General features: G+C 52.6%; 1 protein-coding gene across 1 annotated transcript in view; it reads right to left on the reverse strand.

Annotated features, from left to right (window-relative positions):
- The window catches only part of RAPGEF1 (Rap guanine nucleotide exchange factor 1), a 71,616-nt gene that overhangs the window by 28,480 nt on the left and 18,763 nt on the right, over positions 1-24,373 (reverse strand). The window contains exons 6-12 of the mRNA XM_044920437.1: positions 17,260-17,348; positions 16,419-16,571; positions 15,823-15,946; positions 15,200-15,383; positions 13,607-14,113; positions 8,219-8,418; positions 5,893-6,048 (exon numbers count right to left, since the gene is read on the reverse strand). Coding sequence (XP_044776372.1) covers positions 5,893-6,048; positions 8,219-8,418; positions 13,607-14,113; positions 15,200-15,383; positions 15,823-15,946; positions 16,419-16,571; positions 17,260-17,348 — 1,413 coding nt within the window. The remainder of the gene's footprint in view (positions 1-5,892; positions 6,049-8,218; positions 8,419-13,606; positions 14,114-15,199; positions 15,384-15,822; positions 15,947-16,418; positions 16,572-17,259; positions 17,349-24,373) is intronic.

A 24,373-nucleotide genomic window follows, 5' to 3' on the forward strand; every position in this document is an offset into this window, starting at 1 on the left:
GCTGAGAAGGGGACGTGGTGGCAGGAAGGCCAGCAGGGAGGCCACAGAGGTGACACTGGGGGCGGGGAGCAGGGGAGCGGTGACAAGGCTGGAGAAGAGGACCAGCTCAGGGCATATGCTAGGAAGTGCAGCAGGGCTTGGTGAGTGGGCGTGCATGTCACATGTAAATGTGCTATGTGTGTGCATGTGTGTGGCGGTCGGGGGAGGTGGGGGAGAGACAATACCTCATTTCCTTGCCCGGGCAACTCAGTGGATAGTGGAAACATTCACAGAAATAACAAGGATGCAGGGCACCTGGCTGGCTCAGGTTGTGATCTCAGGGTTGTGGGATCAAGCCCCACATAGGGCGCTCCACTGGGAGGGGGGTCTGCTTGAGATTCTCCCTCTCCCCGCCGCTGCTTGCATGTGTGTTCTCTATATAATAAATCGAAGAAGAAGAAAGAAGAAGAAGAAAAAGAAGGGGTGCCTGGGTGGCTCAGTTAGTTAAGTGACTGCCTTCGGCTCGGGTCATGATCCTGGAGTCCCAGGATTGAGTCCCACATCGGGCTCCCTGCTCAGTGGGGAGTCTGCTTCTCCCTCTGACCCTCCCCACTCTCATGCTCTTTCTCTCATTCTCTCTCAAATAAAAATAAATAAAATCTTAAAAAAAAAAAAAAGAAGAAGAAACAACAAGGATGGGAGCAGAAGGGTTGGGCTGCTCCTGTCATCCATTAGTTGTGTGGGGTCTAATTCCCTATCCCAGCAAGTCCAGGGTCTAGCAAGATGCCTGCACTTGCGGCTGTAGACTATACTCCGTGGTAAGGCCCCCAAGAATGGGGTAGAGTACAAGAGTCTCCAAGTTGCAGGATCTGAAACACCCACCAGCTCCCGAGCCTCGCATGCAGCACGGCCCTCACTCTCCCTGGGCCGACAGTGCTGGGCCACTCCGAAGGAAACCCCTGGCACGTCTGGCAGGCCAACAGAACAAAGCACCCCCAGGAGAGATGGAGCTTGGAGAAATACTCCCCATCCCTGGGCTGCAAGTGCTGTCCGCGGACACTCCCCCGCTCTCATCTCTCAGAGTGAGTGAGCTCTAAGCAGGTCAGGAAGCCATAAAGATAAGGTGACCTCAGGAAGAAGCAAGGAACAGAGGCGAGGGGGCAGGGGCTTATTTTTTTTCCAGCAGAAGACACACAGTGTGTTGTGCCAAGCAAGCCGAGCCCGTGGACTCTGTCTGCTTCTCTCCGGGTGATTCTCTTCCCTTTGCCCCGCTCCACCATCTCTCCTTTACTCTTTCCCTTCCCGTGTGCCCGTCAGACCGGTCCTTCAGCCCACAGTCTCCGTGGCAGCCGCTGGATACTGCTCAGGGCAGAAAAGGCGAGGGACAGATGCGGCAGTGGGCCTTCAGGAGCCGCCACATGTCTCAGGGAGTGGGCCCTCGCTGCCGCACTGCTGGGGGACGGCACAGCGGAGAGACAGAGTTTGTGAAGCAGGCCCTCTGGTGAGAGCATGTGTGCTGATGTCCAAAAGCCCAGTTCCACACTCAATCACCATCTGCCCAGAACGGGACACCGGTGGCTCTAGAAAACCCCCACCCTGCCCTTCGTAACTGACGTCCTCAAGATGATACAGACGTGACTTCCTGCCCTGAAGAGTTTTTTTTTTTTAAACAAATGACAGTTCCTATGGACACTTCTCAAGTTCTTCACAAAATCTGGGTCTTCTGGCAGTTTTACTTACTCAGAATCTTCTGGAAGCCAAGATGGTAAAGAAGTATTTCCACAGATTCCTAGCACCTGAACAGACCTCCTGGTGACAGTAAAAACCAGCACCTTGCAGTCAGCAAAGAAAGGATGCACCAGAAGACAGTTTGGGGGTGCGGGAAGGTCATTTCTCCAACATCAATGTTTCCATACCTGAAAAGCACTGGCAACCCTAATGGTTACTGATTTTCTTTTTTCTTTTTAAAAAAATTTTTTAAAAAAGATTTTATTTGAGAGAGAGAGAGAGAGAGAGGTGGGGAGGGGCAGAGGGAGAAACAGACTCCCTGCTGAGCAGGGAGCCCGATGTGGGGCTCAATCCCAGGACCCTGAGATCATGATCTGAGCTGAAGGCAGATGCTTCACTGACTAAGCCAGCCAGGCGCCCCATAAGAGATTTTCACTACCTTGGTCAAGAGTAAAATGAACGTAGACCCCATCCAACTTTTAAGATTCTTTTTAGATTCACAAGACCAGGGTTCAGAACCAGAGCCAATGCAAACCAGAGAAGGGCCAGGAAAAGGAGACAGCACGTGGGAATTCAGTGCGGAGGGGAAGGGCTGACCCCGCAGCGACCAGAGCTGGAGTGGAGGCGGAAGGCAGCCAACGTGGTGGGGCTGCAGTGAGAACATGGCAGGCAGCTCCAGGGTTACCAGTAACCAAGAGACAGTCTGGGGACAGAAAGGGAGGACCCCAGCGTCCTGTCAGAAAGCCGTCTGTAGGAAGGCACATCACTGCAACACCTCCCAGCGCCCCCATGGGGCAGGCACATTGCCAAGGCCCAGTGGGATCAGACCAGAAACAGGGGCCCGGCCTCCCTGGGCCTTGCAGAGGCTGCCCATGGCTCTCTACATCTTTCCTGCCTCTCAGTCCTAGTTTCCCAAAACACATTCCTCTCCTGAAGCCGGCGTAACGGCCCAGAGGCCCCACATCAGGTCCGGATGCCTGTCTGCACAGATGCTCCAGTTTCCTAGGATGCAGCATGAGCTGGGCAGCACAGGAAGTCCATGGACTGCAAATGAACACTTCTTTGGGATGAGAGAGCTGAGCAGATGGGGTGGAAGATGCCGAGGGGGCGGGGGGGCGCACCCCCTGGCCTGACCCCCAAGGGCCATGCTCAGGAGGGAGCAGCTGGGGAAGCAGTCGGTTTCAGTTAAGGTGTGCTGACCCTGAGGACACACGGAAGGGCTGACTACGGACACCACCCTTCAGCCAGCTCCCCCATAACCTTGATCCCTGAGCACTTACACTGGAGGCCACCTTCCAGAATGCACATTAGTCTTTCTAGCCCCCATCCTCCAGGTAGGCCCTTTTGTGTGGAATATCTCAGACTCGTTCTCCCTGACCTTTACTCCTTATCTCCCTGAAATCCTAGCTGTTCTTCAGGCCACAGTTCAAATGCCACCTCCCCCTATGGAGCTCTGCCTGACCTTGTCCTGCCTCCACAGCCCAGGGGGTTCCTGCTGACGGCCTGTGACTCTCCTGGCCTTATTCACACCCTGCCTCAGGATCCTTCCTGCTGCATGACGGGCACAGGGAGAATCCCTGTGCTTGCTGTATCATACTCAACCTGGAACACCGAGAAGACTGAACAAGATGCTTTTTGAGCCCCTACTTCAATTAAGCTTGGTCAATGCAGCTTTCCTGCTCTAACTCAAGAGGTTTTCTTTCTTTTTTTTTTTTAGAAAGAGAACGCGTGCGACTGCGTGCATGAGTGGGGGGAGGGGCAGAGGAGAGAGAGATTCTTAAGCAGGCCCCACGCTCAGCACAGAGCCTGATGCGAGGCTTGAGCTCACGACCCTGAGATCATGACCTAAGCTGAAATCAAGAGTTGGACACTTAACTGACTGAGCCACCAGGTGCCCCAAGAGGTTTTTAATGGTTAGAATCTTCCCCGTCAGAAGTAACAGGTCACTGAGAGGATGAGGTGTCTTCACATTTGACCGATGCTGTATTCCTAAGGGGTACCCCTTCAGAATTCCATGTTGGAAGGATGACACAGGCCCAGGAACGACAGAATGATGAGATTCAGGAATAAAGGGCCGCTCTAAGAGCAATCCAAAGCCCTTTATCTGGGGCTCATCTCAGAATGCAAGCAGAGAACACATGAAGAATATGGTGGCATTGCACTAAACCACCTCTCCGGGGTTTCAGCACATCAGATGTCAAATGTTCCAAACATTCAGGTCACTACTAACAGCTCTGGAGGCTGGGGGGACTTTCCTTTTAAGAAATAAAGCCCCTTTAGTAGGTCACTCCCTTGGGCTGCACCGTGGCGTTGGTACAGAGAATGTGGTCTTTCCAATGCAAGGTGCCTTGAGACTCCCCTGCGTCCCAAGGGATAAAAACCATGACACACTCATGCCCAAACTTCACTGAAATGCCCTCAAACTTTCATCAACTCTGTAGCAAACAGTTCTGCTCACTGACAAGCCCTCTAACCCCACACTGTTCAAAAGGGACATTGTAGACACTTTTTTAGGATAACTCACACTTACTTTCTGTTCATAGAGGGGAAAAAACAGTCAAGAGCTGGATTATGTAAAGGCCAAGTTTTGCACAGTTTGTGAAAGGAGCTTGCCAGAAGTGCCTGCTGAGGAGACAGGGTGTCTGTGTGCCAGGGCAGGGCCGGGAGCGGGGAAGGAGGGGCGTTCAGCCTTCCTACAGCAAGCACAGGGTTGCTGAGGGCTCTAAGAAGTTAGGCCCTAGCAGCGAAAGGAACAGTGCATTCCTCACGCAGGCAGGACTGTCTTAACCTGGGCCCCACATGGATGATTCTCAAAGACAGAAACCAGACAAAACGACACAGGGAGCCTGAGCTTGGCTAGGTCTCTGTGAGTCACCTGGTCAACCAGTCACCAGGTCGTAGAGGGAAAAGGAAGTCCAGGTAGGTGAAGCCATTTGTCCAAGCTGTCACGTGCAGAATGAGGATGGAGCCGAGCCTAGAACCCCGGACTCTGAGACCAAGAGCTGTAATAATCAACTTTCCTACCTGATTTTACTTAATCCTCACAACCACAAAATAAGAGACAAGTGTAATCTCGAAGGAAAGAAGCGGAGACCAGGAGGGATAAATAAACTACCCAAAGGCAAAACTGATTTTAAGCAGAACCCAAACATGGCCCCATCCAAGCTCTTCCCCTGCTGCTCAGTCTCATCTTAACAGATTAAAGGAAGAATGGTAGCCCTTTAGGTTCCCGGACAGATGCAGATTTCAGCAAAAGGTAACAGACCAGTACTATGCCTCCCAAAGTGTTAGTGTCCCCTAAGTTTCAGAAGTAAACTATTTACAAAATTGGCTGCACCCATGCCCGTCCCGTGGCCACGTCCCTCGGCAAGGTGATCTGGCGGCAGCCCTGCAAGAGGCGGAGTCCAGCTCCCTACTCCTGGAATCCCAGGCTGGCCTCGTGACTCAATGGAGAGAATGCCAGGAAGTGACAGTGGGCCGGTTCTGAGCCTAGGCCTGAAGATACCTTGTCTGCTCCCATCAGTTCCCCAGGCACCCCGCCGGCTGCCGCGGGAGCAAGCCTGGGCTGGCCTCACGGAGGCTAAGGGTCAGGAGGAGCACTGCCACAGCGGCCCGCTGTCCCAGCCGAGGTTCCAGAGGTGCTGGTGGGGCCAGCCACAATCAGATGGGCCGTCACCCTACCAACCCATGTCCTAAGCAACGACAAAGGGTTACTGTCGTTTTAAGCCACTGAGTTTTGGAGTGGTTTGCTACACAGCAGAAGTTAGCCGACAAGGCCCTCAGACTCGAACTCTCATGTCCTGCTAAAGCCTGCTCTCCCTGGCCTTGCTTCCTATGAGAGGAAGACTTCTTTTTAAATACAGAACACTTACAGGGCTGACCCACGGCCCAACGGGAGACCAGAATAAAAAGCCAAAACACTTCTGCCAGTTTACTTCTGAGTGGTGATGCCGAGAGCGTGGCCACTAACATTTCCCGGTCCCCGCCGCCACCCCACCCACCCCGCCCCTTCACACAGTCCTCGGGCCACAGAGAACCAACCGTGCATGCCCCTTCCTGTCTAGGGCAGGGTCTGCAAGAGGACAGAGTCAGGGCTGGGCAGCAGCACGCAGGTCGGGAGGCACAGGCGACAAATGAAAGCTCGCACTCACGTTTCCAAGCAAAGAGCAGCAGGGAGCGACTCACCGAGGGCACAGGCAAGTTGCTGTGCCGGCTGAGAAAGGAGTTAGAGACGGACACACTGATGCCCTGAGCGGCACTGCCGTCCTCGGGGGTGAAGGCCACTTTAGTTTGCTGGACACAGTAGGAGACAGAGGAGAAGGAAGAAGCAGCATAGGAGGCCTGCTGGATAGAAGGGACGAGAGAGAGGACAGGGAAGGAGGGAGAAAAGCAGAGAACAGTCAGGCAGGTGCACATGAAGGCTCCATAGGCTGCTACCTAATTCTGCTTGGACATTCTGGAGAGGGATGGCTTCTCGGCTCAGCTGAGGAATCACAGATGCCCGCCAGAGTCCACCCGGACAAGACGGTGCCCTCCTTCACCTCCTTGTGAGCGATTTAAAAAGCTAACTTTCATACACGTTGTGTCCACTGGAAGCGGTGGCAAGGTGGAAGGAGGCCAAACGGGCTCGGGGCCCCGCGGGCCTGGCTTGCACTGACATAGGGCCTCACATTCCTCCCCTGGGGAGCAGACCCTGCACTTATCCATGCTTCCACAGAGTGCGCTCCTAGAGCCAGGCCGCCTGGCTTTGAACCTGGGCCTCACCATTTGGGACCTGTTTGGCCTCAAGCATTATTTAAAGGTCCCTATGCCTCAGGTTCTTGATCTGTAAAATGGGGACACCTGTCTAGGACCGTCTGTGCGTAAAACACTCAGAACTGCGCCTGCCGCACTGTATGGGGGCCAACAGGCACAATTACGACTACTACTTTTGCTGGTAAAATGGAGTACAAGCCTTCCTGCATCTGCGTCTGAGAGGGCAGCCACGCGGCAGGCGCAGGGCATGTCACGAGCCGTGCCGGGCTTCAGCCAGAGTTGGGCTTGGTCCCCCATCTTCTACTTCCAGCGCTGCATGGGCTCCAATGAAGTCTCTGGTTTCCTCAGCCTCAGCTGACTTAACATGGGGGTGACAGAGGCTGTGGGGAGGAGCACGTGAAGCCAAACCAAGCCGCAGTGCTCAGCACGGTGTCTGCCTCACTCCTGGGCCCCTCGCTACTGCCTGGACAGCATGCGGAGCGCTCGGTGGGCTCTCCCACACAGGCTCCGAGTCCGAGAGCGCTCCCTAGGGACCTGTGTGAAGCCTGTGGGCTCCACGGTGCAGAGAAGATGCCCAAGGATGACCGATGGGCACCTGTGGACACTGGCAGGAGGGGCTGAGACTGTTTCAGATCCCAACGAAATCCAGTTCAGCCGCTGAACCAAACATTTTAGGTCAGGGCTCCCTGGGGCAGGCATTTCTATTTCCATGGTAAAGATCCCTTTGTGAAACATTTTCAGAGCCATTTAGATTCATATTGGGGCATATTCAGGGGTTCCTGGGGTGGGCAGGGTGGGTGAAGAACTGAGGCCCTGAGTGTAAGTCGTGAGACACAGCTAGTCCTGGGCTCTGCCTGGTCAGCCCCTGAGCTTCCTGAATGCAGGAAGGCTCAGGGGCCCCTGGGGCAGGGCGGGGGCTCGAGGAGTAACCCAGGGTCTTGGTTGTCCAGTCGGCAGCTGCCTCCCAGAAAAGGCAGGCCAGCACCTTCACGTCCTCTCACGAAGGAAGGAAGATGGCCAGGCCCCTCTGCGGTGAAAACACTACCAGACTCGTCAGCCTATGAGCAACACAGCATATACAGCTCTGAACAGGTCAAGCATCCCTTTCTGAGGTGCACTCTTCCCGGCGAGATGCTTGGACTCCACCACCTGACCACGGTCCACTTGGTTGGTAAGCTGGGAGCCGCAGGAACAGGGTTCCGGCGCGCAGCAGGCACGGCTGACCTGCCCACCCGCCTGGTCCCACGCAGGACAGCCTGCCTTCTGTGCTGACTTGGGCTTCGGTACCTACAGGGATGCCTCACTCGCTTTTCAGAGGAGACAGGGTGCCATGCCGGGAACACAGACGGCTCTGTGTAAGGCCATCGTGCTTCAATAGAGCTTGTTTGCACGGGGCCATCGCTGGCCAGGGTGGGGTGTCAGTCACTCTGTGTAGTTGGGCCATTATGTAAATCAAGTCCACAGATGGCCGCACACAGACCAGGCCCTGTGCCTTGATTGAGTCCCTCCTTTCTGGGAGGTCTATATTGGAGCCCAAGAAGAGAGGAAAAATACAAGAGACTGTCAGCAGAGAGAGGAGACATTCTGAGTACAAGCCAGGCCCAGCTGCGTGGGGCTGCTCTGGAAGAGAAAGGCGCTGCCACCCCCAGGGAGGGGAGACGGGGGAGCTTGTCGGGAGGAAGTGGGAGCACCCGTGTGGGAAGCCGCGTGGTCCCAGCAGCAGAGGGTCGCGGCGGCGGGGCGGGGGGCGGCTTACCAGCTGCCGCTGCTTGGGGGGCAGGGCGGGGGGCGGCGCCAGCTCCTGCGAGGCCTCGGTGCTGAACGAGTCATTGAAGCCGTACACCTCCATGAGCATCTTGTTCTTCTGCTGGTAGATGTGCTCGTTCTGCGGCGTCTGGTAGAACATGGACGGCTGCGGTTCTGAGTAGTCCTCCAGCAGCTGCATGTAGGCTAGCACTGCGGGGCAGACGGGGTGGGGGGCGGCCCGGCGTTACTGGGGGGCGGCTGCGCGGCCCACGGCTGCCCCCCCCCGCCCCCGAGCGGGCCCCTCCCTGCTCCCCTGGCATGGCCAGGCCCAGGCCCACACAAGCCCCCGCCGACGCCACACCATGGACACCATGTCGCCCACAGGCCAAAACCTATGGACACACAGCAAGGGTGAGCCCTACGCAGGCTGTGGCTCTGGCCGGCAGGGACACGCCCATGCAGGCTGGGTGACTAACACACAGCACTCTGGCGGAGAGGTGACAGTGGGGGAGGCCGGGACCTGCGGGAACTCCCTGTACTTTCTGCTCAGTGTTGCCGTGAACCTAAAACCACTCTAAAAAAATAGTCTTTAACCACTCTAAAAAATAGTCTCTTTTTAAAAAATGCATATGGGGGCGACCACCCCCCTCCGCTGAAAAGCCCTGGGGGTTTCCTGGCACCCTGTGGCCGTGGCGGAGACTAGGTGCCACTTCCCACTCCTCTGACCCCAGGCGCGTGGTCTTCCTCCCCTCTCTGGAGCACGCAGGGAAGTGTGCACATGCTGTTCCCCTCAGTCCTGCTGAGCAGGCTCTCCCCTGCCTGTGGCTCGGCACGAGCCGTCCGCCCAGCAGCCCCTCCTTGTCCCTCCATGGAGTCCTCTTAGCCCTGCCCACAGCATGAGCCACCTGTGGGACTGTCCCACGTATGTGACTTTACTGAGCACCTACGTGTTGGGCACCAGCTCAGGGGCCAGCAAGCAAGTCTTCTGGCCATGTGAGGCTCACACCCTCCCAGGAGACAGAAAACAGACCAGGTGTGAATGCTGGGGACTGACAGTGAAGTGGGCCGGTGGTGGGGGCTTCTCCAGAATATGGATAAGCTACGTGACGCCTTCCACACCGAGGCTACAGGCTGGGCAAAGGCTAAGGGCGGGCCAGGGGTCTGGTGAGCAGAGCACAGCCAGCAAGGGGAGGCTGGAAGGAGCGAGGCAGTCATTTGGGAGGTCATGAGAGGCTGTGGGAACGGGGCAAGGAGGCCGGCCCGCTGTCAGGCCGGTGGGACCCCACGAAGGGTTCCCCTCCGGGCCTGCCTGAAGCTGCTTTGTCTCGAGAAAACAACTCTGGGGCCGCTGTGGTTGTTTAGGTGACAGATTGTGGTGTGGGTGGAGGTGGTGAGATTGATCTGATTCAGGATATATTTTCAAGGCCAATGCAACAGGATCTACTGTCTGTCACTGGAGAGTTGAAGCTCCCGGGGGACAGGGACCGTGTCTGCCGCCCCACCATCAGTGCTGACACACAGCAGGTTCCACAGATATTTGTAGAACGAATGAGTGAAACACACGTCACCTAACCCGACCAAGGGACTTGCTAAACCAGGCGATAGCCCTGGGTGGGTCTTATAAAGCACCCACTGGGTAAACAAGAAGTAACAGCCACTAAACTCCATTCTCCCCTTCCAGCCGAGAGGCTACATCCTCGGGGGAGGGACAGACGGCGAGGAAAGACATGCTTGAATTCAAACACGTGCACCCTCTCCTCCCTAAACCTGTTTCAGAAAGCCCGGCCCTTGCCACCCCGCCACCTGACGCCACGCTGCTCCCTCTGGGTGACACTACCTGTAGCTTCGAGGCCGCCCAGGGGTAGGCTCCCTGCCTGAGCCGTGAGCCCTCGCAGCCAGCAGGGGCCTCGCCCACCTGGGGAGGCGCAACACCTCAGGGGCCCATCCTCACAGGCACCCTGTCCTGAGGCAGGCGCGGAGCCCTCAGCCCTTGCACCTTACTCCCAGCTGGGATTAGCGATTGGAGCCCCGACTCCAGAGCCAGGCCCTTCTGAAGACTCCACGGGTTTGGGGCAAGTGACAGCTTGGAGCTGACTGTCCGGCCCTCTGGCAGCCTTACGAAGCTGGGAGGCTGGGTGGGAGTAGGCCCTTCTCCAATCCCCGTCTCTCTGTGGGACTGGAACCCACACTGGACACTCCCCACAGCAAAGTCTAGGTCAAGGCTGGCCTGAAATGCAGTACCACCCTTCCCATTCTCTCAGGGGTGTAGGAAGCTCCCGAGAGTTAGGGAATTCCCTATAAACACAAACGTGTCCACGTTTGCAGGGGAAATGCTGTCATGCCCCCTTGATTCATGAGTTAGGAACGCCGCCCCTGGACCCTTAGGAACGAGGGCTGATGAGTTTACTCACAGGGCTGCAGCACACGCACTAGGAGGGAGCTAGCAAGAAAAAGGGTCCCAGGTTTGGAAGCAAAGGAACTTAGGTGCGTGTACGGCAGAGGTCGAAGGTACCATCTGGAGTTGGGTGCTGTCCTCCTGGAGCACCTGCTAGATACCAAGCAAAAGTGGCCAGGACAATTTTGCAGGGCTTCATTCTGTATTTTCACATAGCCTCAAAGTTGGGGGCTTAACTGGAGACCCTCAACTGGGGTCAAGGTAGATAAGCAATGCCTTTCTCTAGGGCTGTCTTTCTGATGCCCTTCACTGAAGGAGGGGGTTCAAAGTTATCTCCTCTATTTAAAAGAATCAGTAAGAATGTCTTCGCTCCAGCAAGCACTGAGCAGAGCTTGGCCATAACAGGCGGGTAGGTAAAGGCAGTCTTGCCCACGAGGGCTCTGCTGCCGGAAAGCAAGTGCAGCCCACCACCCCCTCGAGCCCCACGACGCCGTTCTTCCACGCCGCACCACCAACACCACGAGGTTCTAGAGGAAGAGGCAAGCCTTTGAAGGGGATCCCAAATGCCTACCAAGTGCTCCCTAAAAGACTGAACACAAGCATCTTTGCCTAAAACAGGAAGCTTCAGTAAGAACTGGCCTTTCAGATGCTGAAGTCCTTGCCGAGACCTGCTCACCAAACACAGAGACAGTAGTGAGGTTCAGGACCTTCGAGAAATAAGGAAGACTGGGTCCGTTTCAAAGGCAGCCCAGCACAGGAGCTCAGAGAAGGGAGCAGCCGGCATCACCGGGAATCTCGGCAGGCGGTGCTCCAGCGGGCACCCAGGACTGCGGGCAGTGATTAGGAAGCTCGTTGGGCACAAGGGGCTCGGAGGGCTGCCCTCAGCAAGACGGGCCGACGACCCTCAAGACTCAAGACATTAGCGCAACCCAGAGGAGAAGGACACTCTATGATAGCAGGACTGTGTACGTATGAGCTCTGTCCAGTATTAGCCAAATACAAGGGATGATGATTATCTCCCTCCTTTCTCGCAAAGCAACTTTGCAAGTTTTCCACCAGGTCAAAGACTGGAACTCCCCAAGGGAAGAGTGGACTGGAGACTAGGACCAGGCCTCAAGTTCAGGGGTCCTTTCACGGGGCATAAAAAAAAGACTCCCTGCTGCCTGGCGGTCACTACTGAAACCCATACAGTCTCCACAAAGGAGGGCCGGATCCCTGCCTCCTTAGCGTGCTGGGAAAACACAGGCCCGCTCCAAAGCCCAGATCTGCTACCCACTTGCCAGCTGATCCTGGCAAGGCTCAGGTCCTTCGCACTCCGGTTTCTTCTTCTATAAACCGTGCTATCATCGCTGCCCGGGGCCAGAGTGTAAAGACTAGATACGATGGCGTGTGAAGCTTTGGCCCAGGGCATGCCACACCTTAAGCTCTTAGTCATTTTTCAAGGTTTGCAGACACAAGTACTACAGACACTGATGGAAAGATAAAGCCTAAAAATAGAGTCTAATAGAAAATATTTTTAGCCACTGGAGACTTGAGGCTGTTGGAAAGGGAACAGCGGATGCCTCCCTTCCTCCTCCTCTCTGCAGCCCCACGTAAGGGCCATGGCCCGCCCTGCTCTAAAAAGCGGAGGCGAGGCCCCCGGCTCCATGGCCAGGCAACACCACACATCTGTTGTGGTTCCTACCCTGTGTTCTGGGTTCGGAGACTTCCAAGGAAAGGAAAAGAGGAAAGGGTGTGAGCCCAGAGCGGCACAGTCAAGTAAGGTGGGTGGAGAGGAAAGGCCAACAGCTCTCTAGACACTTGCTGGTGCAGAGGGAGAGGCACAGAGGGAAATGTCCCCAGCGCTGCTGTTGGCAATTCCCTCTAGTAGCACCCTGCTTCTCACAAGTGAACGACAGATGGGGATGACCTCATCAGCCCTTCAGAGCCAGTTCTCCCTCCAGCTGGGGGAAGAGACCACCCTAGGCTAGGATGCAGCCTGGGTGACACCCAGCAAGGAGCTGGGGAACAAGGCCCACCCAGGTGCCCTCGGGGCCACCCTTGCTGCATTTAACCACTCTCCCCTTCTTTGAGGGTGGGCCCCGTGCTAGCTGGGGCCAATCAGATGCTCTCATTTGGGAATTTGGAATGGAGAGTCAATTCCTAGTTGGTGGAAGTTCTCTGCTGGATGCTGCCACTGAGGCCAGGGAGCCCTGGGGCTGTGTGGCCCAGGTGACCACACACATACGCAAATGGTGATGGCCAGTCCACCAAAGACAGATGGAGAAGTGCGCGAGTGGATCAGGGGAGGGGGCGAAGCGGAGAAAGCCTGCGACAGGGAGCCGTGAGGGGATCCAGCAGAAAAACCATCTCTAGCAGGACTCTACTTAGGAATCTGATGGCAAAGTGACAGTCCAGAAATACTCCAACTACAAATACCTAAAATTTCAGTGCCACCCCTGGACCCTAATAACACCCTGTATTAAAAATATGTGGTCTAAGAAATGTCCTCGGCAGCTCCAACCAGGCAAGCTCAGGTTCTAAGTCATTCCGTGACAGTTCATGTCCGCAAACAGAAGACGAGGGGTACCAGGGACCTCTCTAAACAGCAACCTGCACGCTCTCAGGGATCCTCAGAAAACCCCTCTGTGGATGCGGTGAGTTCTAACTGAATTCAAAAGTCCATCCCGCTTTACCCGGATATTGCTGGAATGCTGTCCTCAAGCTGTGACACTCACTTCTCTTTGTCGCTGGGTGTTCGGGCCAAACACTCGGGCTCTGCGGGGCCTGGCCTGAGAGCTGAGAGAGGCCCAAGGACAGGTCGGCTTATCAAGCTCTACAAACCATTACCAGTACCGACAAAACAAGGCTCCCCGAAGTGTCCACATACCACGGGCCCCGTCTTTTATGAAATTACGAGGCCACTGGCGTGACTCTGGCCCAATGCTTAGATGCCCAGATAAAACGCACCCCCATGTTAGGTTATAGAACGTGCTTCCTGACAACAGCTCGACAAAAGCTTACTGTGTTTGTTTTTCTTCTCTGGTAGAGGAGGTGGTTTTTCCGGGTCACCCGTTGATTCAGGAACAGCGAAATCACCCACAAATTCGACAGAGGCTGAGGACCCTCCTTGCTGAAAGGGGAGGATAGCAGCAAAGGGCGTGAAGGGGACGGACGGGCCCGAGGCTGGGTTCTGCAGGTCATCCTCGGAGATGTTGTCATACTGCGAGGGGTGCCGCTCGTAGGACACCCTGCAGCCCGAGCTGTCTGTGGTCTGGGAGGCTGCGCTCCTGCGCTTCTTCTCGGGGAGAGCAGGGGGCGTGTCTACCTGCTGTCCTGGGGCCAACGGCCCATCTGGCTGGGGACAGCTGCTGGGTGCTGGAGGCAACTGGAAAGGGCAGCTGAGAAACGGAGACCCAGACTCTCCCAAGGACTCCGGCAACGGGCTGAGGTGACAGGCCACTGGCTGAGGTATCTGGTCTGTGTTAGAGAGGTCTTGCTGAAGGAATTCATAGTCAGGATCATAGTGATCTGCACTCACGACAGGAGAAACATGACCCGTTAGCCACAAGGCCCCGCAGGAAGCAGCAATCCTACCCAATCCCATTCATTCGTATGTGACACAAACGTGATTCCTGTCTCATCTCTATGCTGTATTTTATATGCCTCATTCTTCTCCCTGCTCGAAAACGCAAAAGTGAGTGGGAAAAGGGCTGTTTGCTACCCTGTTCTTTGTATCTTCCTGTATTTTTTGAATTTCTTATTTTTTAAAAAAGAAAAATGCGTGACCACTGTAGAAAATGTGGCCAAAAAAAAAAAAATCAAGAAAATAAAAATCATCCACAATCCCATAATTTAACTATAATCAGTTTACATTTTAATGTATTTCCATAAAAGTCTTTTTTCCCCTTAGGATTCTTTTTTTTAAAAAACCCAACTGAGAAAAATACTATGTCAGGGGTCTTGGATTTCGTCCATTGATCAATGTATCGTGACTGACGTTATTCCACCAAGCGGATGTACAACTCCTCAGATTTCCTACCACTGAGTCTCCAGTTTACCACGACTCCCAGTGATGCTGAGATTAACGTCCTTGTATAGAAATCCTGCTATAAATCTCTGATTAAGATAAAGTCTCGAAGTGGAATGTCTAGCTCACGGGACAGGAACAGCTTAATGCTCTTGAGACTTCCTGCCAAGCTGCCTTTCAGACTTCCCTCCGGCCCCCACGGCACGCATCCCGCGCCAACCAGGAGGTCAGCACGCGCTGCTCGCTTGCCTTCACCCTCTGTCAGGGGCTCTCTCCTTCACCTACAGCTCTGAGCACAGATGGCTCTTCATGTTGGCCAAGGGAGTCAAACTGCAAACTGACAGATTAACCGTAACAACAGCTGCCATCTGAGCATCTCCTATGTGGATGCACATGGTTATTTCACTCAAACTTGCGACCTCCTTGAGAGAGGTGGATATTGGTCCCCTCACTCTACAGATGACGAAACAGACTCTGAATGACTTGGCCAGGGCCGAATGACCGGTGACTGGCCTCCCTGTGTGACCCCAAAGCAGCCACCAAGAAAGGATGAGACAGGAGGTGTGACCAAGATGCCCGGCGCTCACCTAGTGTTTCACAGCTTGTGTTCCGGGAGCACTGGCCGCTGTCCCTGTCCAGAGAGGACAGCTGCTCGTCTGACTTGCTGAGCTTGCCTATGCTGCTGCAGGGGGACAGGCGGGGCGACTCTCCGCCGTACGAGTGGCTGCCTCCTGAGAGTCGCCTTTGTGTGTAACAGTCCACGTCAAAATCCTCGGGTGGAAAAATAAAAACAAGCCCAAGTCACTTCTGAGAAACGGTGGCAGAGCCCAGGGGAGAGGGATCAGTGCGTTGACTTAGAGGAGACTGCGAAGCTCAGAAACTGGTTGGAAAGGCCCATCTTTGATGTAAGCAATAAAAAGCCAAGTCTGTGACTTCCGAGAAAGAAGCCTTTCCGAGGCCTGGGACTGTGAAAAGCGAGGGCCCTGGGGCCAGGCTCAGATGTCCTCAGGAGACACTCCTCAGCTCCAGCCTCTCAACCCCTGCCCCCCTCCCCCATGTGGGAACTTCTGCCAGGTCCTGTAGTCCTGTCCAGAGAAGGAATGATCCTCTCATTGCCAGCGGCTGAAGACCACTGGGTTTCTTTTAGCTTCACGATTAAAGTTCCCAAACCCAAAGCCTTCCTCTGCCTTGCCAGATGGGGCTACATTACCTGCCTATTAATTCCAACGGGCAAACTGGAGCCACTGGTGGCTCGACTCATGGGGGCAACGACAGCTACTCGGGTCGGGGATGGAGCTGACTGTCTTTTCTTCGGTGGCAATGCTGGTGGAGGACTGAAATAGATCAAGAAATCCTATCAAACCGAATGACCCAAACAAAAGCTTTTTAAAAAGGTATTAGGGTACAGAATGTGGGATTCTTTCATTATCAGACACTTCACACCTACTTTTCACACTTTCAACTCCTGTCCCACTCCACCGCTGCCAAAATAAAACCTACCAATGCCAAAAACCCAAAAATCAGAAAAATCCTTTCTTTTCCTTCCATATCATAAATTGTACTGAGCCTAAAAGGCTCTCCACCGGGAGTTCTCGTAGCGTGTGGCAAGGGAAGTTACTGGGGCCAGGCTCACATCCTCCAGAGATGCCCTTCCCAAGGAAGATCAAGACTGCAAGCCTTCCAAAGAACGAGGGGCTGGGTTTGAAGTTCTTACCCTAATGGCACCATCTTCACTTTGGTTCATCTACCATCCTTTCATCAGATTATATCTTAAGTAGAAGAGGGTGCCAGAAAAATAAAAATTACCTGTTATCAACCACCCGAATGCCAGGTAAGGGGGGCTTGGGGGGTGCGACCTCCTCATCTGTAGAGTCTGGGAGAAGCTCGGCTGACTGGGAAAGGTCAGTTGTCTTGTTTAGAATCTCCATCTCTCGATCTGTCAGGGGGAGCTCAGACTGGCTGGAGAGAGAAGAACTTGGGATTACAGACGGTTACAGAGCACACACAGGTCCTGGGAGGGGCAGAAGGGCACCAGGGCATGGGAATGATGGGGGGCACCAGGCTGAGAAGCAGGAGCCCTGGACACTATGCCTGGAGCTCCACGGGCAGGGATGGGGTTTCAAGTCTGGACTGATCACCAACACACAGCAGGAGCCTGGCCAAGTCCCCCTGACCGCATTTCAGTTTCCTTGTCTGTAAGAGGAAACTTCAGACTACATGATCTAAAGGCTCTCTAAATGCTCCAAATTTATGTTTCATATTTTGTCTAGGGGCTTGCAGTAGAACTTGTTGCAAGGCCTTAGAACTGTCCACATTGCCCTCAGTTTACTTTCTTGATAAAGCTCAAAGCTCTCAAGCCAAATCCCCCAAACCCAACCCTTCAAAGTTCTTTCCAATGATGAAAGGCAGTTGCTCTGGAGAAGTGCAGGTGTGGGTCACGTGAACGCTCACATGGTATCCTGAGAGTCACACTGACTGTTAACCTTGAGATCAGGCAACACTTCAAAACGTGGGTGAGCTATACACACTTTAAAGTAATACAGGTACTCGCCCAGAAGTCACTGAGAAAGGAATGCAGGCCTTAAACAGCCTCCCTGCTTGGCTCCCATTCTCTCTCCAGTGACTGGAGGGTTTAGTCAGAACTCACCCATCGGGTTTGCAGGCTGGGGAACTGGGTTTCACTGGGCTGGTTGGAGACGGATGCCCCTGCTTCTCGATGGTTAGTCTGACCAGCTCCTAGACCCCACACAAGAGAGAAGTCAGAGGTGCTAAGAAAGCTCCTTGCTGCTTGGTTTGCACCACAAAGTAGGTCACTTGTTTCTCCCCACCACCTCATCTCTTTTTGTGCCTACACATTTTCCGCACACCAGAAATGCAAGTATTATTTGACTTAGATGAGCTGCACGACTTCTCAAAATGTCCCCTACCCTCCAAAGATGCCTTCATAGCATGTTGAGAAGTTTCAAATGCATAATGGCACTTCCTCTTGGAAGGGGAAATGACGAACCCCACAGTCTCAAAATGACTAAGTTCAATATACAAATTAAATTCCAGTGGAACCGATTCCCAGTTTGGGGCGGAGGGGAGAACTCCTCTTTAGTTCTTAAAAGCCACTGCGTTCTATAATGTGCAGGACGCTGCCTATGCTAACGAGCAAACCTCTGGCGTGGGGAAGGTGGTTTTCCAGTGAGCTGGTGCTGGGTGTGGCGGCAGCTGGCATACGGGGATGACTGGTTGGCATCTTTGTCAACAGACAGAAAGTTAACGGCATATCACTCAGCAGAGACATGACTTACGAAAATACATTTTTTTATATAGAAAAAAAAGAAAAAAGATCAGGACCTACTTTTTTTCCCCAATTAGAATGCATTTTCCCCCAGTTGGATGGGTTCTGATGATCACAAATCCCCGTGTATGCACCACTCAAAAAATACTGAACATTTCCATCGCTCTCTGGTCCACCTGCCCACCCCAGTATTGTTTCACTTCTATTTCTTAGATGACTTTTGCCTAGAACTCGATATAAAGATTTTTTATTTATTTATTTGACAGAGAAAGACACAGCGAGAGAGGGAACACAAGCAGGGGGAGTGGGAGAGGGAGAAGCAGACTCCCTGCCGAGCAGGGAGCCCGATGCGGGACTCGATCCAGGGACTCCAGGATCATGACCTGAGCCAAAGGCAGTCGCTTAACCAACTGAGCCACCCAGGTGCCCCTAGAACTCGATATAAATGGGACCACTGCAGTATGCACTCTTCTGCACCCATCTTTCTCTGAATAGCGTTATGGACATCTACTTCCCATGCCACAAAATCCAGCCACTGACTGTGGACAGCCCGACGGCTTGTGTCTGCTCAAGAGTTGAGCCACACCAGCGCAGCTGCTTTTACAACTCTGCATCCCCTACAAAAGAAACCATCCCCGTTACCAGTCCCTCTCACTTCCCCCAGCCTCCACAGCCCCACTCTCTGTCACCATTCTGTTCACCCTCTTTTGCTCAGTATGACAATCCATGTTTTTGTGTGCACGAGCAGTTTGCTCCTTTTCATTGCTGAGCTGTATTCCAACACATGGACAAACCTCCATTTCCTTATCCATTCTCTTATCCGTTGATGGGCATCTGGATAGGACCTACTTGTGTAGGGGAGAGGGGTGGTTTCAGCTGCCAGCAAGACTATTTCTAAAGTTACAGAGGAGGCAGCAATGGGCATAAATGAGCAACAGCAACATGTCCCTAAATCAGACTGCAAAGCCTCTCCAAACTCAAAATGCCACACACAGGAATCACAACGTAGAGAGTAACAACAGAGTTAACATCCTCCCTAGAGCAAGGATTCTTTCAGAAACACGAAAACTAGAAAAAGGATGAACACACCGAAACTAAAACGAAGAGGAAACTCACAAATGTACACACCAGTGCTCAGTAATCAGAGGCTCTCCAGCTTCGATGGTGATAAGACAGAACCTTCCAGACACGGTGGGTGGGAGTAATGCTTTGAACAGCCTTTTTGGATGATTTGTCAGTATGTGTCCAAGTTAAATATCTGTCTTTTTGTAATAATTTAGTCCAGGGAAAAGGTCACAGAGGTATGCAAAAAATAAGCTACAAAGGATGGTCATCACGGCATTATATGTAATAGATAAAATTAGACTACTCAGTACTCCATAATTGAACAGTTAATACCAGGAACTGATTATGTAAATTATGATAGAACCAAACAACAGACCATTACATTGCCAATAAAAAACAAACTCATGAGAACATATGATAGCATGGAAAGACAACATAATACAATGTGAGTGAGAAACATAGCCCCAGGTGGTACACTGGAGTGTGTGTGTGTGTGTGTGTGTGTGTAGTATGTTCTGGAAATGAAATGGAACCAAGAATACATGCCTAGAAAAAAACTACGGCTATAAAACACCCCTTATTTTCTTGCGAATTTTTTTTTTTAAAGATTTTATTTATTTATTTGACAGAAAGGGAACACAAGCAGGGGGAGTGGGAGAGGGAGAAGCAGGCTTCCCGTGGAGCAGGGAGCCTGATGCGGGGCTCGATCCCAGGACCCTGGGATCATGACCTGAGCCGAAGGCACTTAACGACTGAGCCACCCAGGCGCCCCTCTTGTGAATGTTCTACAGTGAACACGTATTACTTTTGAAATGCTAATTAAAAAGAAAATACAACCAAAGGCATACACAGTACAGTCGGAATCAGTGCCACCCCCCACCCTGTGACAGCCGATGCCTTTCTTGGAGAAACAGAGAGAAGTAAGATCTCTAAGAGTCAAGTGCTAGAAGAAGAAAGGAGAATGTTCATATGTTCCTGTTACCACAATTTAGAAGTTAAATGGGATCTCATGGAGATTTAAAGACTAGCTACCTAGCTGGTGATTACGGACAGGCTAAGACAGAAAGACGGGAGACAAAGTGCTGAGGAAAGACAGCAGATAGTGGGAGGGTGGGGGAGGCAGCTCGTCAGCCGGCTGCACGGAAGAGCATCACAGAATCAGAGGGTCAGAGGGCCAGACCAGAGTGTCCTGGAAGGCGCGCATCCATGCTCCCTCTTCTCTACAAGCAGGACCAAAGAACAGAGAGAAGTCTGCATATTTGCATCTGCTGACGCAGGAAAAAAATTCCACTAATTCTTCACTGATTCACGAGCAATTATAATTAGAATGTCATCTTTCTGGAGAGGCAGCTGTGTGAACTCAACTAGTGAGCAATAGCCCAAGAGTCACGGAATGACAGGCACATATGTGCAGGCGTGTGCCCGAATTCCAAGACGACGACAAGATTGCAGTAACCCCCTTGCACTGGAGTGCTGGCCTTGGCCTGCAGAGGGTGTAAAAGGGGCAGGCAGCTTTCTACCCCCACCGGCCTTCCAGGCCGAACAGTGAGACGGAAGAGAACCCTAAGAAGGTGCACATACCTGGCTCTTGTGCCAACGACCCTAATCTCTTTCAAAGCTGACCGTCTGTAACTTGGCAGGAGCCCGGCTCCTCCTGCTAACGGGCACGTCAGACTCTGCAGTCCTCGTGAGGCACAGCCTTTGAAAGGACTGGGCAAGGCGGCACCTGACTGTGTCCACGTCGGTGACTGTAAGCCAGACCCAGCTGCCAGGTCACTGAAAAGCAGTTTCAAAGCCAAAAGGTATTTGGAAAGGTATCTAAGTGCATCATACTTATTTCGCTGCTCATTTTATTCACACTGAAAATGATCACAGGGATGTTTCCATCTTAAATGACCTTCATCAAGTCAAAGTATGAGCTGTGGTGCTCAAGTGGGAGAAGAACTGTCCCATCTGCTCCCGGCTTCTCCTTGGCTCTAAGACAGAGCTCCCGTCTGGCAGGGAAGACACGGGCGGCACAAGAAAGGGCTCCTTATGAGATGTGCCCTCGGGCACTCACGTCGTAAGACTCACTGCCATGCTGCCCCCACCACAAGGACACCACACCATGGCCGATGTCCTCCAGGTTCCCACGCACTGTAACTGAAATGCGCACCATCCTACAACCAAGGGCCTGCCACGCCGGCCCCCACCTCATCCTGTCTCCTCGCTATCCTCCGTCACTCTTTGGCCCCGCGAGAATTCTGGGTTCAGGCCATGACATGGTCCCTCTACCGATGAGCTTGCTCGAAGACAAGTCCCCTTCACTAAGTACACTGAATGTGGCCACCAGTGGGGACTTCCCTGTACTGAAGCAGCGGAATGAAATCACAGGGCTGTCCAGCTTTTTTATGGTGACAGAAAGGGACCTTCCCACCCACATCCAAAGTGTGAGGGGCATGAGGCAGCAAGAGAGCAGAGGAAGTGTCCTCCTTCTCCCGCAGTCAGGAACAGGCAGTGCTCCACAGGCAACGTGGTGAGTGACTCCTGAAGTCAGCTCTCGGCGGTTCGGTCCAGCCACAGGGCCCTGACGGGCATGCCCCCAGCGGTCTAAAGACAAGGCATCCAGAGGGGACCTCAAATTCAGTGTGGGAGGAAAAAAATTAAGACACAGGTTTGATGAGGGGTGCCTGGGTGGCTCAGATGGTTAAGCATCTGCCTTCAGCTCAGGTCGTGGTCCTGGGGTCCTGGGATCGAGCCCCGCATCGGGCTCCCTGCTCGGCGGGGAGCCTGCCTCTCTCTCTTCCTCTACTTTTCCCCCTGCTTGTGCTCTCTTGCTCTGTCAAATAAATAAATAAAATCTTCAAAAAAAAAAGACAGGTTTGAGGAGGTTAAGTGAAAACCCCGGCGGTCCCAAATGTGAGTTGGAAGTACTAGTAAAAACTCCAGATGTGTTTTGTCTTAGAGAAACTAACTGTGTGACCAAGCAGTAGCGACGAGAATGTCGGCCCTCAGTGGGGTCTCTAAACACCATTTCCCAGCAAAGGGAACCAGGGCTCCTTTAAGGAATGGCTCATTCCAGTTCCATGGTAAGAAATGGACAAGATGCCGTATAACTCAATAATAAAAAGACAACCCAATTAAAAACTGGGCAAAGGATTCGAACAGACATTTCTCCAAAGAGATATATAAATGGCCAAGAAGCACACGAAGAGACTCGACATCATTAGCCCTCAGGGAAGTGCAGATCCAAACCACCGTGAGACCCCACTTCATGCCCCCTGAGGTGGCTGCATTGAAGAGGCACGTGGGAGCTGCGAGGAGGTGGAGAAGCTAGAGCAGCTGGAACCTGCAGACGCTGCTGGTGGGGATGTTAGATGACGCAGCTGCTTTAGAAAACACAAGCTTGAACGCAGAGGTACTGTAGGGCCCGGCACCCGCGCTCCTAGGTACACAACCAACAGAGAGGAAGATACACGTCCACACGAAGCCGTGTGTGGGAGAAGTGCTCATGGCAGCATTACTCCTATTTTGCCAAAAGGTGGAAACTACTCAGACATCCAGATGTCCACGAATAAACAATACGTGGCATATCCACACAGTGGAATATTATTTGGCAATAAAAAGAATACATGCTCTAACATGGGTGAAGTCTGAAACCATTATACTGACAGGAGCTGGTCACAAGAGGCCACAGAGGATACGATTCCATTTAGATGAAACGTCCAGAACAGGCGAATCTATAAGACAGAAAGTACACCAGTGGCCGGAGGGATGGAAAGAAATGGAGGGGAGAGCGAATGGGGAGAACACAAAGGATATGAGGTTACCTGAGGTGATGAAAATGTTCTAAAATTGACTGTGGTGATGGCTGTACAATCTGTGAATACACTAAAAAAAAAAAAAATCACTATATTGTACATTGTAAGTGAGCAAATTCTATGGTGTGGGAATCAGATCTCAATAAAGCTGTTTCCCACCACCGCCACCACCACCATGTCCAAGGAAAGTAAGCATCAGAGGGGCCTGGAATATCTTTTCAAACCAAAAGGTAAGAGAACTACCAAAGACCTCTAGGGTCATGTCACAGGGAACTCAGGAAACAGCCTGAAGATGTCTTCAGTGGCCCAAGATGGGGCCTGGTCCCCAGGAAGAGTGACAGCCGCAGTGGACGGGAACATGACCGGCCCGGTCACAGCCATGGGTACAAAATCATATCTGAAAAAGCTCACTTCGCTGGTCATGTTAAAGGATGTTAGGAAACACTATTTCGATAACTGGTAAATAAGGGATGGAATTAAGCACTGATCCTGCCTTTTGTCCAAGAATTAGAACTCAGGATAACCACAAATTGACACGGTAAGTCTGCCATTTAAGTGCATCCCAGCTGAGTAATGATGAAAGAATGGCACAAAGAATTAGAATGGCATCATTTTGCAACCCCTAATCAATTAATGGATCTCGGCAATAATCATCAGTGGCTACTAACATCAAAAAGGGAAAGATGCCTCTTGATGGAGGTGAGGGGCGGCACCTAGGGAGGATCCAAAACATCAAAACCCGAATCTGATGCAGCCTCTAGTTTTACAGGAAATTCAAGGGACACAGGAACATACTGAACAACACGGCACAGAGGTCATCAGCATAATCCAGAATGTGGGAGACTTTCAGCAGCAGTAACCAACCCCTTCTAAAAAAAACAAATTAAGCTGCAAGGACAAAAACACAGAGAAAAGGGATCTTTAGACACAACTGATGAACTAGTAAGGGTATGAGCTTTATTTTTTTTTTAATTTTATTTATTTGAGAGAGAGAGAGAGAGATGGGAGAGCACAGAGGGAGAGGAAGGAGCACACTCCCCACTGAGCAGAGAGCCTGACTTGGGACTTGATCCCAGGACCCTGAGATCATGACCCAAGCCAAAGGCAGACGCTTAACCACCTGAGCCACCCAGGCGCCCCAAGTGTATGAACTTTATTATGCAGAAAACTACACACTGTGTGCAGGCCAGGTCCAGCCCAGGGCTTGCTTTCTGGAAGGCCCTCAAGGTAAGAATGCTTTGTTAAGGGGGCACCAGAGTGGCTCAGCTGGTTAAGGGTCCGGCTCTTGATTTTGGCTCAGGTCATGATCTCAGGATCCTGGATCAAGCCCCCCGGGCCCCCTTCAGGCTCTGTGCTCGGCAGGCAGGGAGTCTGCTTCTGGCCTCCTCCCTCTGCCCCTCCCCCCACTCATTCTCTCTCAAATAAATAAAATCTTTTAAAAATTAAAATAAACAAACAACTAAGAATATGCAACAGAGACCAATATGCAGCAGAAATCACCTGTAGCCTGAGAGGCTTCAAATATTTACTACCTGGCCCCTCACAGAAAAAGCTTGCCTTGTCCTAGAGCTATGCACTAAGGCATTTACAGATGAAAGGACAGACGTCTG

Source organism: Neomonachus schauinslandi, chromosome 13 (assembly GCF_002201575.2).
Source record: "Neomonachus schauinslandi chromosome 13, ASM220157v2, whole genome shotgun sequence".
Taxonomy (NCBI): domain Eukaryota; kingdom Metazoa; phylum Chordata; class Mammalia; order Carnivora; family Phocidae; genus Neomonachus; species Neomonachus schauinslandi.